Source organism: Centropristis striata, chromosome 22 (genome assembly GCF_030273125.1).
Source record: "Centropristis striata isolate RG_2023a ecotype Rhode Island chromosome 22, C.striata_1.0, whole genome shotgun sequence".
NCBI lineage: Eukaryota > Metazoa > Chordata > Actinopteri > Perciformes > Serranidae > Centropristis > Centropristis striata.
In genome coordinates, this window is record NC_081538.1 from 17541883 (window position 1) to 17559093 (window position 17211).

Here is a 17211-nt window from a genome sequence, read left to right on the forward strand (position 1 = left end):
CAGTTATACCAGATGACGTAGTAGAGCAACAGAAATGGATGTTTGTTGTGTGTGTGTCTGTGAGAGAGTGTTGTTTGCTGCTTTGCTCCTCCAGTTCTCGCTTTCTGCAAGATTATTTATTTTCACGCTTTATTCCCCCTCATGTCATTCAGCCTCACACATCCACTGATTTTATGGGCAATAAACAAGCTGCTGCCTGTCAGCTCCCGCAGCAGATCCGCTGTCCCCCGGCTCGGAGCGAGATCACCGGCGGTGACCGGCGGTCTCAGCGGCTCGGCGCTAATCACCGGCGAGACCGCCGGTGCGGCGCTAATCACCGGCGCTACCGGTGATCTTGCTCCGAGCCGGGGGACAGCGGAGCCGCCGAGAGACCTTTCGCCTTTCAACTTTCGCTCTAAACTATTTAAAACACCATCTACAGCTAAAGAGAGTTTGGCGTCTGCAGCAGCCATGTTGGATCCGGAAAACTACAAGCTTCCAAGTGCCGAGTAGTACGCGTCATCGTCTTGCCGTCCCTCCCCGCTCTGTGATTGGATCCCTAAAACAGGGCTAAGAATGCTTCCTAGTTTCCAGACCCCGCCGCAGTTCGAAATTAAATTCGAGCGCGCAAGGCAGTCTGGGTATACCCAAGCTAGTATATTCCTGTGATGTATGGAAGATTCAGAATGTCTAAATTAAAACAAGTCAAACAAACAAATGAAGCAAAAAATTAATACAAATTGTTATATAGTATATTCTTTGTTATATGTTTGCATTCACTGTCAAATTATATGAATAATGTATGACAAAGACATTTATTTATTTAAGGAAAGAATCGAGGCACTGACTTATGGTGCCAATGCAGAAATGCATGAAACCTGCATTAGCCATGTCCTTTAGGGTAACACCCTCTCAAATGTCTGCTCACTCAGCGTGTCTCCACTACAAAAAAAAGATTTACGAGACTCCAGAGATGACGTATTGTTTTTGAACGGTGCTTAATCGTTTAGCTACAGATTTTGACCGTGATCCATGATCGCATACGCGACTGATTTAACACGGAACTGCGGCCGCCGTCACTAACTGTGCACAATGTCCGCCGATGATCATAAACAAAGCAGCATGGCTAATTTTGTACAGCGTCTCAGCTGATCATAAACGTAGTGATATCGAATTAACCGGCATCGCTAATGGTGCACATTGTCCGGTGCTTGTTTTAAACAAACAGAGATCGCTAAGTGAACACCTCCTGCAGCAGCAGCACATACACACTGTACTGCTACAGAGCTAACTGTTAGCCTGTTAGCACTGTGCTACTGTGCACCTCGTTCCACAATGCTGACTTTGAAAGGGCAGAAAATCACGCCTTTGCGGGATCACTATGAACACCCTAAGACGAAGAGCCGGCACAAGTCTTTCCAGTAATATGGCGGGGATTTGCGGGACCACACTATGAAAGGGTTATGTTTATTGTCGCTTGTGACTACTCGCTACTTTGCCGGCTTTTACAAATGTAACATGTTGTTGTGGCGTCAAGTACTACGTCACATCCTGCTTAGCATTCTATCCAATCAGCAACCAGGCTTTTTTCAGAGGAGAAAAATAGCCCTGCTCTTCTTTTTTTTTTATATTCTTTTTATTGCCAAGTTCACATTGGTTAGAATACATGTTTCACACAAAGCAATATAAAAGCAAAAGCATAGTTTTATATGCTTTTTTGGTATACAAGAAAGAATACAAGTTAAAACAAAACAAAAACAACAACAAACAAACCAACAAAAAAACAAAACAAACAACACGGCAGCATCTTAAAACATAAATAGATTGGATATGACAAAATGGCGAATTACCACACAACTTGGGTACAGTGTCCAAACAACAGCAACAAGAAAAAGAAAAGTGCTGACCTGAATTGGATATTTATAGGACAACAGCAGCAACTAAGACATAAATGGAGCTTTGCGTTTGCCATCAGATGAGATCCATACATTATGGCAGAGGGAAGGATTAGCTTCCAGTCAGTATGATCACTTAATTGGAATCATTCAAATTTTAACATGAACCTCTCTCAGGTCCTTCAGAAATTTTAATACAGGCTTCCATACCTAATCAAAAATTGCCCACCTGCCTGCATTTTTATATCGGAGTTTCTCCATACATAAGGTCTCACTGAGCTCCCTCATCCACATTTCAATTGAAGGAACATTATCTGACTTCCAGTGTTTTAGGATAAGTCTTTTAGCCAAAATGACACCAAAACAGAGAGACTGTTGTATCGAGTTTGTACTGTTAGAGTACTGAGTCGAATCACCCGATGACCCCAAAATGGCTACCAAGGGGCAGGCTTCACACCTCCTTTTAAAAGCTTTTGAGTAAAAATCAAATATTGAAGACCAGAATGAGTGAAGACTGGGACATGTCCAGAGTTGATGAGTGAGTGTTCCAACCTGGTTCAAATATATCAGCATTTGTTACACAATGCTGATATATTATATGATACATTTTGTTGATCTTTAGCTCTGAGTCATGTAATCTGTGTATAATTTTGAACTGAATTAGTTTATGCCAAGCATTTATTGAGCAACTATGGATATTCAAAAGACATGTATCCCAGCTCAGACTCCCACTAAGACCTTTGTTTGTCTTTATTCGTTTCTATCTGACTGAAGAGTGTCTAGTATAGCCCTGCTCTTTGACAGGGCCAAAAAAAAGTCCAGACAAAAGACCTCTCAGGATGGCTCATATTCAAATTTGGGGTGTTTCGGCAAGTGAGACCCGCCTCATTCCGGGTATTGGACTGTAATGGAAACACTCCTATTCTTTCAAACAGCAGGGGCGACTCCACTGGCTTCAAAAAGAAGTTCAATTGTATAGAAGTCTATGAATAAATGATGTACTTCTCACTTGATTTATTACATCAGTAAACAATGGCATTACAAAAACATTTGCAAGCATGTCCTTTCTTGGCTACCATATGGTTGGCTTTCTGTCATTGTTTTGTTTTTTCTTTGATTTAAATGGAGACATTTAAAATCTTCTATTCTTCACAAGTGTGCTGTTGTAGCTAATCCCAAGTGTACGATTCAGAGTAAGAAGTTTAAGAAAAGCCTGAGAAAACTTTTACATATTTGTATCAGTTTCTGTCTTTAAAGCTTCCTCTGGGAATTGTTTTTGTTAAACAGATGTGCCTGTAAAAGAAACTCACTTAATGGGGGGAGGTTCTTTTGGCTTTGCCATTTAGAAGGAAAAAAAGCATTATCCACAGTACACGCTGTTCAGTTGAGGAATGACTGTGATAGGTGCTGCAGTGCTGTCTCTGGTTACTAAGTTCACAGTCATTTCCTAGAAGTTAACCAAATGTGCTTTCCTGCAAATCAGCAAGATAAAGGGTGACATGACTATGTTCTTTCAATGAATCTGCTAAGGTAAGACACATTTACACTAAAATCTAAACGTTTATTTGAAGTTTCACTTCATAGACAATGGAACTACTACTACTACTAATTTTGTAATGACAATGTAGAACTAACACCCCTTGTATTATGGGAAGCAGCTTAATATCATATGCACCCTGTAAAAAGGACAAAACAAAAAAGGTAGTAAATGCAATAAAAACAGACGTATTAAAGCTACAACAGATGCATGAAAACACAAGGGATAAAAAACATAAAGCAGAACTTTAAAAAAGTGAAATAAATTACATAAATTGATAGCAGATGGAACAGAACAAAAGCTCTTGCCTTACAAGACAAAAATGTTATGAGAACAACCCAAAAGCTTTGGAGCTTCTGGCATTTCAGTTAAATAAGCCAAAGTAGTGAGTCATAACCTCTAGAATTAAAGGGGAAAACTCTTAAATGCCACACTGAAAAATCAAGAATTGCTTAAGTTTTTAAAAATATCACTACTACTACTACTACTACTACTACTACTACTACTACTATTTTTATGTGACTTTATACTTGTGCTCCACTACAATTCAGAGGGAAATATTCTATTTTGTACTCAACTGTAGATTGAAAGTTAAAAACATATCACTGATAAAATATAGTATTACATGTAACATCAAAATATACTTGTAAGTATCACTTTGTCGTTTCACCTAATTTTCACTACTATATATACTTAATACATTATCATTTATTTGTTGATTATATTTGTATTACGTAATCTGGATCTGTAAAGTAACTATAATTTTGAAATAAAGAGTGAAACGTACTGTTATTTGATTTGAAAAGGAGTGGATTAAAAGTATAAAGTAACATAAAATGGTAACACTCCAGCACCTTAAAGCAATGGTCAAGCACAGTATTTATAGATACATACACCTATACAGGGTACCTGGAATACACAAAAAAATGTAAAACTTTAATAACCACTGAATACATACAACAAATTTGAATAACATATCTCATTAATTGTCTTTGCAATATATATTTTTTAAATTGTAAAGAGACTGTATGGACACCTTGTAGGCTATATACTATGGCATGTCATTCAGAAAATGGTTATATGGAATGAAAGTTTGAGAAAATGGGTTGAAACCTGAGAATATAATATGCATTTGATGTCAATAGAGCAGCAGTGCTATGAAGAAATAGGAAACAATGTGGTAAATGCATGCTGCAATAATTAACTATTGCACAATGTAGTGTGATGAATCACTTTACTTTCCGTCTCAACAATCTCTGTACAACTTTTCAGATTAAGAAACAGTAGTTCTTCAAAATATTTTTTAATAGACGCCTTCTGCAACAGCTCAGACGGGAAGTGGTGATCTCTGTGCTGCTGTTTGCGGAAGTCAGCTGCAGGTGCAGGCTGCCAGAAGTTCAGTGAGTAATTTTCAATTCAGATACTTAATTTAGATACTGATCCATGCTGCAGTGGTGTCTGTGATCAACACAGTATGTAACCTCATTTGTTTACGCTGGTGTTCTGTAATTTGGATATTTAAATGAATAAGTGACTGTAAACAAGAAGTAGACGCCCCATTTATAGAGGCTACAGTCCTCGCTGCGGTGGAGCCGGGTTCGAATCCGGCCTGAGCTCCCTTTACCGCATGTTCTTCCCTCTGTCACCCCCTTTCTATCTGTCTCTCGCTTTCAATAAAGCATGTAAAATGCCAAAAAAATAATCTTAAAAAAAAAGAAGTAGAAAACAGAAGTTAGTTGTAAAACCTGTTAGTAACTATTAATAAAAACTTTAGTTAGATCTCTGTGTGTAATATAAGTGAAAACAAATGTTTGTGCAAGCTGTTGTAGGGGTAACTTTGCAGAGTATGATGTGGATTGCAAAACACTGCAGTGATCAATTGTGTTCAAATATTTACATGATGTTGCAAAGGGTATATTTACCTAGAAAAAAATAGAAATATTAAACAGGGAAAGAGACAGCTGTCTTTGGTTGTGGCCTTGTCTGACAGTTGATCAGTGGAAAAAAAAATCTTGGATGACTGGATTTGGTTAAATCCTAAGGACACTTTTACACTTTTTAATGCTTTTTGTATGCAGGGATTGACAAATAAGTCCAAGTTTAAGCAAGAAATGTTCTTTAGCATAACAAGGTGTCAATTCTGTTTTCATTTTTTAATCCAGCACCAGATGAAGTTTTCACAGTGTCATGCTGCAGCCATAGATGAAGACGATCATGAAGGCCAGAGTTTGTACAAGAAAGGAGTACGTTGCCATTTTTCTCTTTCTGGCTGTCTTTGCCTTCATCTTTCTGCTACGTAACACGGACAATCTGAAGGTGAGAACTTGGTTTTAGTGCTGCAAAGAAATATTGGTGTGTGTGTTACAGTCATTATCCTAGTTGTGTTCATAGCTTTAAATTTCTCCTGATTCATCTGGTTCACTTCACCTCGATTTCCTGCACTGTGATCTGTAAAGATTCATTACAGGAAATCAATGAGGTTTAATGGCTTTTACTTGGATACTCTCATCAGTGGAGTTTGTGGGGAAAAAAATAGAAGTCCCTGATGTTTTTGCCCATTAGTGTGGTTCAGTCCAACATGTATGCATCAAAAGTAAATGTGTCTTCCAACCATCGAAATCTTCCTCTGCCATCAGGTGTTAGCCTTGGATGTCAAATATTTGAATTGAACGTCCAACTTCTTGCCTTGTGCAAAACAAAATAAACTTTTCCCATTTGTCAATGTTCATAGCAGTTGTCATTAGCGTTGGGACGATCACTGAGTCCAACATTATGATTTGTGAGCACATTTAGGGTTGATAAAATGACAGACATGCTTTTATTAATAATTAACTCCTGTAGCAGGGTTTGTGCTTATATGTTTTGATCAGTTTGGACGACTCTCCCAGATCATAGCATCGTCCATCCTGATGTTTCACTGTGGACATCATCATAGTTTAAATGTGTATATCTTTGCCACCATCTCTCTCCTGCTAGTCTCAGACTAAAGTGAAGTCCACCACCATCGTCCCAAAAGTTTCCACTGAGCCTGACATGCATCACAGCTTCTGCACCTTCCAGCCACGATCCCCTGAGGATGCACTGGAGGAACGCCGTCTACTAGACTCCATTGCTTGGCCTGAAGCTCCGCCTCTCTCAGATCCTCTTTCCCTGAATCAGACCAGTGATCCAGCTCACAGCACCTTCACCATTCTCCCAGGGAGGACAGGAGGACAGTGGCATGTCGGCGATCAGCTGGAGATTATTATCAAAATGTCTGATTTCCAGGGCCGTCCCAAGAAGTCTGGGGGAGACTTCTTACTCGTCCAGCTGCACAATCAGAAGCTTGGTGCAGGTGTGGTTGGGCAGGTGGTGGATCATCTCAATGGCAGCTACTCTGCTGTTTTCTCTTTGCTCTGGGAAGGAGACGCACAGGTTGAGGTGATGCTAAAAACCATCATGTGAAAAGCGTTTTTTTTAATCTATCTGTCTTTTCACTTCGCCCCACCCTTCTTAGCCAGTGTTGCTATGCATGTTCACTTTCTCTTCTCACATGGCACAAAGCAGTTTGTAATAACCGTTGCAAATGTACCACTGATAATTTTTAGAAACAATAAGACGTTTTTCTTTGAGACAGAAACAGGATCTAATTTCTCGGGCCCGACTTATATGGAATTTTGCTGTTAAATTTTACTCATTTAGCATTAGTGGCTAGCTAGTTAGCTTGGTAGCCACATTTCCATGTTGGAAAGGATAGCAACATATTGTATTGATGCCAACATTGTTATCATGGCAACCCATGCAAAAAGGTTGGGGACATTTTTGAGAAACATTTCAGGGATATCAGGGAAAGAACATTTATTTTTCCTGTGCTGTGCTAAACAAAGTACGTAATGGTGACACCATTTTTGAATTGCCTCAAGCTTCATTTTCTATATTATAGATTCAGGAAAAAAGTTTTTATAAAGGACATAAATATTTGAATAGCAATGTATCTAAGATAGACCAATATTGGCCAACAGATATAGCGGTCGAGCTCTACTCATTTCTAGCCAGTAGATCTTCATTGAAATCTCTGGTTCTCTTTCCAATCAGGTGATGCTGGTTCACCCTCGTGAGGCTATTCCAGTGCTGAACAGGCTGAACAGTGAACAGCCTGACAGGATTTTCTTTCAGAGTGTCTTCCGCTTAGGCTACCGCTCTGAAACTGCCACCTGTAACGTGTGGCTACGTCAAACCAATCGGCCGCTGTGCAACTACACTGACCTCCGGACAGGCGAACCTTGGTTCTGCTACAAGCCAAAGATGTTGAGTTGTGGTGCCAGGATCAGCCATGTGATGGGAGGATTTGAAAAGAAAATCAAGGCCTATGAGGAGAAGCTCTTTGAAAGGTGAGGGAGCAGAGGACTGGCATAGAAGTTCTACAGTGGGAATCGATAACACCTCATAAGAACCTTCATTAATACATGGTGATAGTTTATTAAAATGTTGTGAACAATTGTTTTCTGAGAACAATGCAATGATAATTTATGTTTACTAATTGCTATGCTATAATTTGTTGTAAAAACCGTTTATTGTTGCACACATTAAAACCAGGCGGCAACCTGGCAATAATAGCATTACCATTAAGAAGTAAAAATGATCATGTCATTGTTTGTTAACAGTAGAATAACTATGTATAACTAAAATAACTACTAATAGTTGAGTAAAAGTAGAGCTCGACCAATATATTAGTAAGCTTATATCCCAAATATATCAGTATCAGCTTAAATGTTGCAGAATATAATACAGAAAAAAGAGGCTTGGGTAATTTAGAAATGCTCCCTAATTTGCATAAAAAATGGAGGATCAGTCAGGCTTTAATTTAAGTTAAAAAAAACCCCAGACAAAACAAAGCTAATCAAGCTACAGACGTGATCATATGATATGGTTAGTGTTAGCAAACAGTGGTCTATTACACATCTAGTGCATTTAGCAACACTTGTGTTTATGGGTACCAGGACAAGTCCAATATTCATTTACCTTTTAGCTCTTGTCTGTCTCCACCAACTCTTTAGGGGCGTTTCTTGATCTTTCGTCTCTAAATATTCACTTGTTAGTTGCTAACTCTTCTGTTTGCTGTTAAGTAGTTAGTGGTGCACAATTGACTAACCAGAACCACTTTGACAACACTTTCCTGGAGTGAGTAATAAACTGTATTAATGAGAGCTGTGAGACTCAACCAAAACAGTGAAATAATGGGGCTTAAAACTAAAACAATGAGCTGAAAGATGCTACTACGTTCTGTAGAGCTGAGGGGAAACTCAAAGTAAGGTGACATCGTCATTGGACCCATCATTTATATGAAAGTTGAACAAACTTTCAAGAAGTTTTTATTCCCATTTTAGTACTTGTTTTTGTAGTTTAACTTAATGAAATGATTTCAGATTTGTGTCCTTCTTCCTTATATTATGAAGTTAATGTGGTGTTCTTTTCTTCAGTGCTGTCAACATGAAAGTCTCCCTTTGGGCTTCAGGACCTTCCAATATCACTGTATTGCCAAAAAAGGAAGGTAAAGCTGTTTTTTTCATAATTTCGACCACCTATAATAAAAGTGGTAACAATATGATATTGTTTAAAGGAATGAGTCCACATTTCATATGCATGTAGGCATAACACTAATCAGTAACATATTGAACTCTTAATGGATCTTACCTGTGTTTTTGTAGAAGGTTTCTTTTTTTAGAGCGACACTATTTCCAAAGACACAATAATCTTGCGTTGTGGTAAAGCCCTCTAAACAGAAACGTTTTCAACCCAATTTGAGAAGAGTTCTGAGAGCAAGGAACACTAGGCTAGCAGTGTATCTAGTTATTAGGGTGTAGTCTATAAGTCCATAAGATCACTTTATTTGTTGGTTTTGGTCTTTTAATGGGATAAACCTGCCATTCTCTTTTATCTCCCTCTCAGGTCAATCAGATGTGAAGAGCAGCATTGTGACATCTGGACCCTCTGGCTATTACTACCAGGGTGTGTGGCGAGCACTAGGTGGCACCACAGTTCACCAGTTCAACGACTCCTCTGTTATCAGTCAGTGTCTGAAAGGCAAAGTGGTCCACATGTATGGAGACTCCACCATCAGGCAGTTGTTTGAATACCTCAACGCAACACTACCAGGTACCTTCAGATTCAGATTCAGATTTTCCTTTATTGTCATTGCACAAGAAACAAGTACTAGGACAACGAAATTAGTCATCAACCCGTCCAAACGTATACTTAAACACACATACAATATGACAGAAGTGGACAGGACAGGGAGACGGAGATGAAAGAAAAGAAATACAGCACAACGTGAGGAGAGTAAAGGAGGAAAAAACAATGAAAAAAACCTCAGCAACATAAGAACATACTCAATGACCACTGCAGCTTCATCTGTTCTCTCTGTAATACTTTCAGATCTTAAGAAGTTTAACCTGCACAGCCCAAAGCAAGTTGGACCTTTCATGGCTTTAGACTATGCAAACAACATCTTGGTGACGTATCGATGTCATGGTCCTCCGATACGATTTGCTGAAGTCCAAACCAGTCAGCTTCGTTATATTGCCAATGAACTGGATGGTGTAACTGGAGGCACCAACACTGTCATCGTTCTTGGCATCTGGTCTCACTTCAGCACTTTCCCCATGGAGATCTACATCCGGCGGCTGCAGACCATCCGCAGGGCGGTGGTGCGGCTGCTGGACAGGTCTCCAGGTACGCTGGTCATCATCCGGACAGCGAACCCCAAAGCTTTGGGTCTTTATGAGACGTTAACCAACAGTGACTGGTACTCACTGCAGCGTGATAAGGTGCTCAGAGCCATGTTCAAAGGACTGAATGTTCATCTGCTCGATGCCTGGGAGATGGTCCTGGCCCACCACCTACCTCACAGCCTCCACCCACAACCTCCCATTATTAAGAATATGATTGACGTTCTCTTGTCCAACGTGTGCCCTCAAAAAAGGGGTCAAGGGTTTGGGTTTGCTGGGGGAGAGGAGTGGAGATTCAAGAACTCACTGAGTTTGTAGAACAAGTGCTTCATCTCTGCTTCAGCAGTCCACTCACAGATTACACTATTGAAATGTTACTAATCTATCTTTAATCAGGGAATGTTGACAGAAAACAAAATAGAGAACTGCATGAAAAGAAGCTCCGGGTGATGTTGGTTCTGGGTATGTGGGTATATATCGCTGGATGATCACACTTTACAACCTTATTACTTCTACCGTGTTTTATGATTGTCAAGCAGCATTCTGGGAGATGCAGGAAATCAATATGGAACCAAGGAAACAGCTAGCCTAAAAAAGTAACAGAATCTGCCTACCAGTACCTATAACACTTACATGGTAGATCTTGTTGTCTTTGGGAAGGTCTTTCCTTTTCTTAACAAAATGTTATTTCATGAATATCACAAGATATGAATGGATGGTAGGAAAAGAGTTATGCTTTTGGATGTAGGTTAGTGTAAAGTGGGGACTTTTTTGTATTTGTTTATATACTGTCAGGTGTAAGTTGCAAATATCACATTCTCTCTAAAGGTCATTTTTTAGTATTATTTTGAGTATGATAAAATATAATTGATTTAATTTTAAGTATTCTTTTTATCCCAGGGACTTTTCTAGCCTATATATATTTCAAGTCAGTTACAGAGTATAAAACAAAAGTTATATGGAAGTCCTGAAACTGTGAGAATGGAACTAAACAGAGGTGATAATTCAGTAGTTGCAGCAGAGAAGAGCAGAGGAGAAACTGCTGCTGTGTGTGCGGCCTCAAGAGTACAGAGTTCCTTGAAGCTCATATTGTAAAAGATACATGTTCTGATGTTTCTTTTATTCTGCCTGAGTGTCAGTGGGTGTTAGGAGTCGCACTCGGGTGTGGTCAGCATCTAGTGACAAGTACAAAAAATGCACAAAAATGAATTAAAGTGGGTCACGTCATTATGGTTTATGGTCAGCACTATGGTACCTCAGCGCAGTTTAAAAAAAGATATCTTAATTAACCAGTTATTCAATGCAAGACAAGAACACTAAAAATCATCCGTATCAAACACATCTATGACGTTGTGTGATCCAGGTGCTTGCTCTCTCTGCTGTTTGTGACAATAATCCCTGGTGGTCTTTAAAAAACAAAAAAAGGTGTACAAATTTTTTTTTTAAATCATGCCTTCTCTGTTTTTCTATAATATGCACGTTTGTGGCTGTTCTCTGCATGGATGTTTTATTCTGCTGTTAATTCTATGACAAGTGGCAGGCTAGTTACTCACTGTAGCTTGATAAAGCTTGTTGCAGCTGCTGCAGCTTCCATAGACTTTTAATATTAACTATTATCAGTTTTTTTTGTGAGTTCTGTTTGTTTTTTGGTCAGTTTGTGTAAGGCTACTGCATTGTAAATTTCCCATTTGCTTATATGTCTTGTTATTCGATTATTGTTAACCTTGCTGTGTGGTGTATAAAACACCTGCAGGTGTATCAAATAATCAGTTGTGCACACAGGCTGCACAGTGGGGTCTGTTAAAACTGATTTTACCATGATGGATAAGATGTTGTTTCACTCATCTACTGTATATTTAATGTTGCTTCCAACCAAGTCATTTGATTGGTCTAGAAGCAGTCCATAAGTGCTGATGTAGAGGATAAAATCACTGGGACTTAGTGCAAACACTGTAAGGCAAATATCATTGGCTATGAGCTGCTTTCTGACTTGGCTAAAATAAATGGTAAATGCACTGCACTTATATAGCTCTTTTATCCAAAGCGCTTTACACTACAGACTGCGCTCATTCATCCGTTCACACACACATTCATACTGGTGGCCGAGGCGTTCTGGCGTTCTGGTTCTTGTTCTGGTGTTCCATCAATACTGATGGAGTACTGTGTCATGAACCTGCTCATAGATCATGACAAAACAAGGGAGACCACACATGTATTCAAGTTAAAAGAAAATAATGTTTACTTAATTAATTGAAAACAACTGTTAGAAAAATAGCTTCAGGAAACCTTGAAAATTGAATAATCTACCAACCGAAAATCCTCACCTATTTTCTCTGCGCACAAATGACAAAAATAAATGAACGACGTGTAATAATTGTTTCTACTTCTCCGCCCTCTGTTGTGAGAAGGGAGATCTGCGTGTTGTGAAACAGGAACACAGGCAGAGTGGCAGCGTGGATCAATAAACGTATGCCGTTAATAAGTTCATATTCAGCGGGTTATTTGTGTTGATTCAAACAGCTGTGTAAGCAGAAAATGTATTCTGAGGTAGGCTTCTTAAATTCTACTTCACACACATATATATATGTGTGTGTGTGTGTGTGTGTGTGTGCGTGCATATATATCATAATAAAATGAAACCACAGTAAACACAGTTAACAGAGGATTGTGTCAAAATAAACAAAATGTTTCCACCACTGTTAGGTCAGTGTCAGTCTTGGCTATTTGTAATGCAAAAGGGCTGTCTTCTCCAGAATTATATGTATTAAGAGGAATTGCATTTGCGAAAGGCTCAATCATTTGTGCCAATCATCACATCAGTATACTGTTAAAGGAGGAACTGTTACAGGAAGTTGTCCAGTTGGTTGGCAGTTGCAATAAACCAGTACATTTTTTATAACCACAGAACTTGAACCTTAAAGTAGCATGACTTTTGCTTTCTTCCCTCTGCTCTTTGGATCGTTTTTTGCACAAGCCAGTCTTCTGGATAATTTCTTTCTCTAAATTTAGAGAACATCTATCTTTTTGTATTCTTCTGGATCATATTCTTCAGTCTGGTGAGTTGACTTACAGGAAGACTTTTTGATGGGGATGGGATGAAAGCGTTGGGCATGATGACGTGTACTCTGATCGGTTGGTTTAGTGTAAAGGGAACAAGAGAGGACGGCATATGTGTGTTGAAAAAATCTATTTGCTCAAGGCATTGTATGTCGTTAAAGGTCCCCTATTGTGAAAAATGTGGTCTGTTGGCCCACCTACGGGCCATTTTAATTTGCCACTCGTTGGTGCGTAGACTCCGGGGAATTAGCATACATTGGTGAATAATTACTCCCAGAGCCGTCAATCAAGGCTTTGACTGCTCCCACCTGCCACCTGTCAGTCCGTCTCAGACGTCATTGCGACTTCAGTAGCATCTGCCATTAGTGATGGCTGATCGAGGCTTTGTTGAAGCTTCGACACTTTTTTACAAAACATGGTTCATTACTCGAAGCTTCAATGACACACAGTGCTCCAGTAGAACATCTAGTGGTAAATAAAATGAAGTGCAATCGAGACGTGTCATTGATTGGTTCATGGATTTGTTTTCAACTACACTAGTTGACTGTATGTTTCGAGTCGATATAACAACAATGTTGCTAATAGTGGGGAATCCTGACGGCTCACACTGTAAGGCAGAGTCCTTGCTGCGGCGGACCCGGGTTTGAATCCAGCCTGAGGTCCTTTTGCCGCATGTCCTCCCCTCTGTCTCCCCCTTTCTATCTATTACTGCATGAAAAATGCCAAAAAAAATTAAGCTTAAAAAAATCAAATAAATAATAATATTGCTAGTAATAATAAAGACATTAACTACTGAAGACCATGTTTCTTATTTGACCTGTCTGTTACCCTATATAGACTTCACTTTTGTGTTATGAAACATTTAAATGGTGCTGCTACATTCATACATTTTCACATGGGGCTGGTGCAAATACAGATTATATTATGGATTTTGGCAAATAATGTTTTGGGGTTCATTGTGTTAGAAAAATTGCATGAGGAAACCTTGAAAATTGATAATCTGTCACCGACAGAAAAAATCTGTCACCAACAGAAAAAAACCTCACCATTTTTCTGCGCATTCTTTGATGGGGAAATGAAGAGCTGGAGACGTCCAAGTTTCTCAGTTTAACAAAAGTTTTATTACAATACGTCAAAAAATGTGAACTTTACAGAGATCTCCGGGTTCAAAATCAACTCATGTCCCTGAATACAAACAGACGTGTTTCAGTTCGTGAAGTCTGAACCACGACTCCCTCCCTGGAACCCATTAAAATACTAACATTTGTTTACAAAACATGCTGGTCGATTTCTTCCAGGAAGTCCCGCCTTCTTGATCCGCTCATTCGCCAGTCTTCTTTCATACCGTCACACATCAGTCCACCTGGGCAATACAATCACTGCTTCCCATAACAAAGCCTTGTGGCCTGCTAACAAACTTGTTAGCACAAACATTTTTCCTTGTTATGACTTACAGAGATTCTCACACGGGATTTTCATTCGGCCTTCTGTGGTCTCCCCTCTCCAGACACACATACACACTCACAAATGCACATACACACACAGCAAAAACTGTGCACCAATATATCTGGATGTCATTCTTTGTGATTTATAGAATCTTAATCAGTTTAAGCAAATGGAATATATGATATTAAAGTAATCATAGTTTTCTACATCAATATTAACACACAAACACAATCAATGTATCAAATCATATTGTCTGACTTAATATAAATGCATAGAGATATTTATTACAGTCAAGGTTTGACCTTTGATAGTGACCTGCGTCACTCACAGAGAACAGAGACAGACCACAGAGAAGCAGAAATAAAGCATAAAACCATTTACCAATATAGAAAATAATCAATTATTTTAACAATTCCCTCTTTTGGCCTAACATTCATTAGGCCAACTCAAACAAAATTATGAATAGTAGCAATATCAGTGAGCAGCAAAGCATTTCAGAGTGGATTAATGTCATTTGATATGGGGAAAGGGTTTTTACCTTCGATGACCATGGAGATGCAAAACACAGACAGAACAGATATGAGAAATACACACAACACACAACACCACTATGCTTGTGTCATCAATATGTCAATTTCTGTACATAATATAGTAATATTACCACCGTCCACTCTCCCCCTCGGCTCCAGGTGACACAACAGGAAGCACTATAAAGAGAGATAGCAGAGCCAACAGAACAACACAGCCTTCTCCAAAACAATCTTTCTGTACCCATTTATCAAAAAATCTTTGCAGTATATAATGTCAAAAACAATTGATGATATGAATATGATTTTTTCATGAATGTATGATTCTCACAGCTCTTTTTTAACCTGATATGGACTTGCCCAACGTGGTTCTGTCCACTTCCTGTTGATGACCTTCAGCCACACACACTCAGAGAGTCTTACACTCTTTCCCGAGCTTTTCTCTGTCTGGAGCTGTCATGTCTCCTGGACCTGTGTGGACAGGAGGCTTCCAGTGCAGTTAATGTACAGCAAAAGGACACATGGTCCAACTGTGGTAAATCCAGGGGCACCCCCCTTTCACCCACAGTGGCTGGCCCTTTAAAACATTTACTGTAGAATAGTGAAGCACACTCAGTGGAAATGAAACCAAAATGTAACAAAATATCTCAGTACACTGATAACTGAATCTGTATCGGAGAATAAATTGCATGAAATGTTGGGGCAAGAATATAAATTCAGGCAGATTGTGAGTTCAAACATCCAAAAAAAAAAATTTTTTTTAATTACATACAGTTCGTAGCAAGCAAGTTGCCCTTTTCTTTTCTTCTCTTGTCAACACATACTAATACCTTCTTTTTTGTCTCTCTTCCCCTACGTACTCTTTTCCATCTATTACACTCACTTGATTTCAACCACCTGTCATCTATCCTTTAGCAAGATATCACAATTTACACAGGAAGTTGAGCAACTTGCGTTAACAATCTATTTCAGTTCCAAAACATAACTTTGACCAATGGGGTAAAAACAGACTGCATTTAAAACGGCTGCAATTTGCTATATAAATATATATTTGCAATATAATGAATGGACAACATTTAAATATGCTGACGGGACTTCTGATAAATCCCCCCTCTTTTATTTTTTAATTTTTTATTTTTTAACTGGCCTTCAAGACAAGTTTCACTCTGTCTTTTATAATTTTGTCACCAACGTCAAGGCCAAAATGTTGTGCTATTTTTAACAGCTGCTCTTTTGTGCAGAAAGCCAATAAGCTCCACTGAAAGGAGAAATAAAAAATAAAGAACAAAATAAAAATAAAAAATAACTCAACACTTGTCATACTTGTGTGTGTGCAAAAAATCAATACACAACCAGCCAAACACTATGGCCTAGACAGTAAACAAGGCTCCCCTCTAGCTGACTACCTGACCATTACTGTCTAGCTAATCTAACCCTAGTCTTCATGTGGATGACCAGCGGTGGGTATTTATACACTGAAACTCATGGCGAGGTGAAGCAACCAGAACTGGTCACCCCCCCCCTGACCATGATGTGCCCCCGAGACAAATGCTCTAACCAGAGCCACCACAGCACTAGTAAAACAAAAAATAAGACAATTGCTAAAGAGGTTCATGGGTGGGTAGGGAAAGAGATCAGCGAGGTAGTGGTTCACTTCCACAATAGTGTTGGTGATTCGGTCACGTGACTCGTGACGTTCGAAGCACTTTGCTGCTTCGAACGTCACGAGTCACGTGACCGAACCAAGCCTCGGCACAGTGCTTCGGGACGTTTGCTTCATGAGCTACCGCGCATGTGTCGGAGCTTCAAGTGTCAGCGGACCATCACTATCTGCCATTGCAACCCAGCTCGAGCTGTCAAAGCTTAGACTGAGACATGGCAAATGTTCTGTTGTTGGCTGCAACAACGAGCACAATAGTCTATTTCCCCTCCCATCACAGGAGGATAGAAGGAATCAATGGCTCGTTTTTATTTATGACAACCAGGTTCCTGCAGTAGCTAATGCTAACGCGTTAGTCTGTGCTAACCATTTTGCCCTTGACTGCTTCACCAACACGGGTCAG

General features: G+C 39.3%; 1 protein-coding gene across 4 annotated transcripts; it reads left to right on the forward strand.

Annotated features, from left to right (window-relative positions):
* Nucleotides 1-3269: 3269 nt before the first annotated feature.
* On the forward strand, nucleotides 3270-13934 carry LOC131960948 (NXPE family member 3-like). 4 transcript variants are annotated; one of them, XM_059326210.1, is made up of 8 exons: nucleotides 3270-3404; nucleotides 4722-4811; nucleotides 5574-5727; nucleotides 6388-6831; nucleotides 7486-7781; nucleotides 8871-8941; nucleotides 9340-9546; nucleotides 9826-13933. In XM_059326210.1, the coding sequence occupies exons 3-8, from the start codon at nucleotides 5614-5616 to the stop codon at nucleotides 10434-10436; spliced, it is 1743 nt and encodes a 580-aa protein (XP_059182193.1). In that variant the 5' UTR covers nucleotides 3270-3404; nucleotides 4722-4811; nucleotides 5574-5613; the 3' UTR covers nucleotides 10437-13933. The 4 variants fall into 4 exon arrangements, with proteins under 4 accessions (XP_059182193.1, XP_059182194.1, XP_059182196.1 ...); XM_059326211.1 differs by having other exon boundaries at nucleotides 4738-4811; XM_059326213.1 differs by lacking the exon at nucleotides 6388-6831 and having other exon boundaries at nucleotides 9826-13934.
* Nucleotides 13935-17211: the final 3277 nt, after the last annotated feature.

Coding starts and splice junctions, on each gene's coding strand:
- LOC131960948 (XM_059326210.1), top strand. CDS start 5,614: ATGAAGACGATCATGAAGGCCAGAGTTTGTACAAGAAAGGAGTACGTT. Junction 7,782..8,870: donor GAGGAGAAGCTCTTTGAAAG/GTGAGGGAGCAG, acceptor TCTTTTCTTCAG/TGCTGTCAACATGAAAGTCT. Junction 9,547..9,825: donor CCTCAACGCAACACTACCAG/GTACCTTCAGAT, acceptor TAATACTTTCAG/ATCTTAAGAAGTTTAACCTG.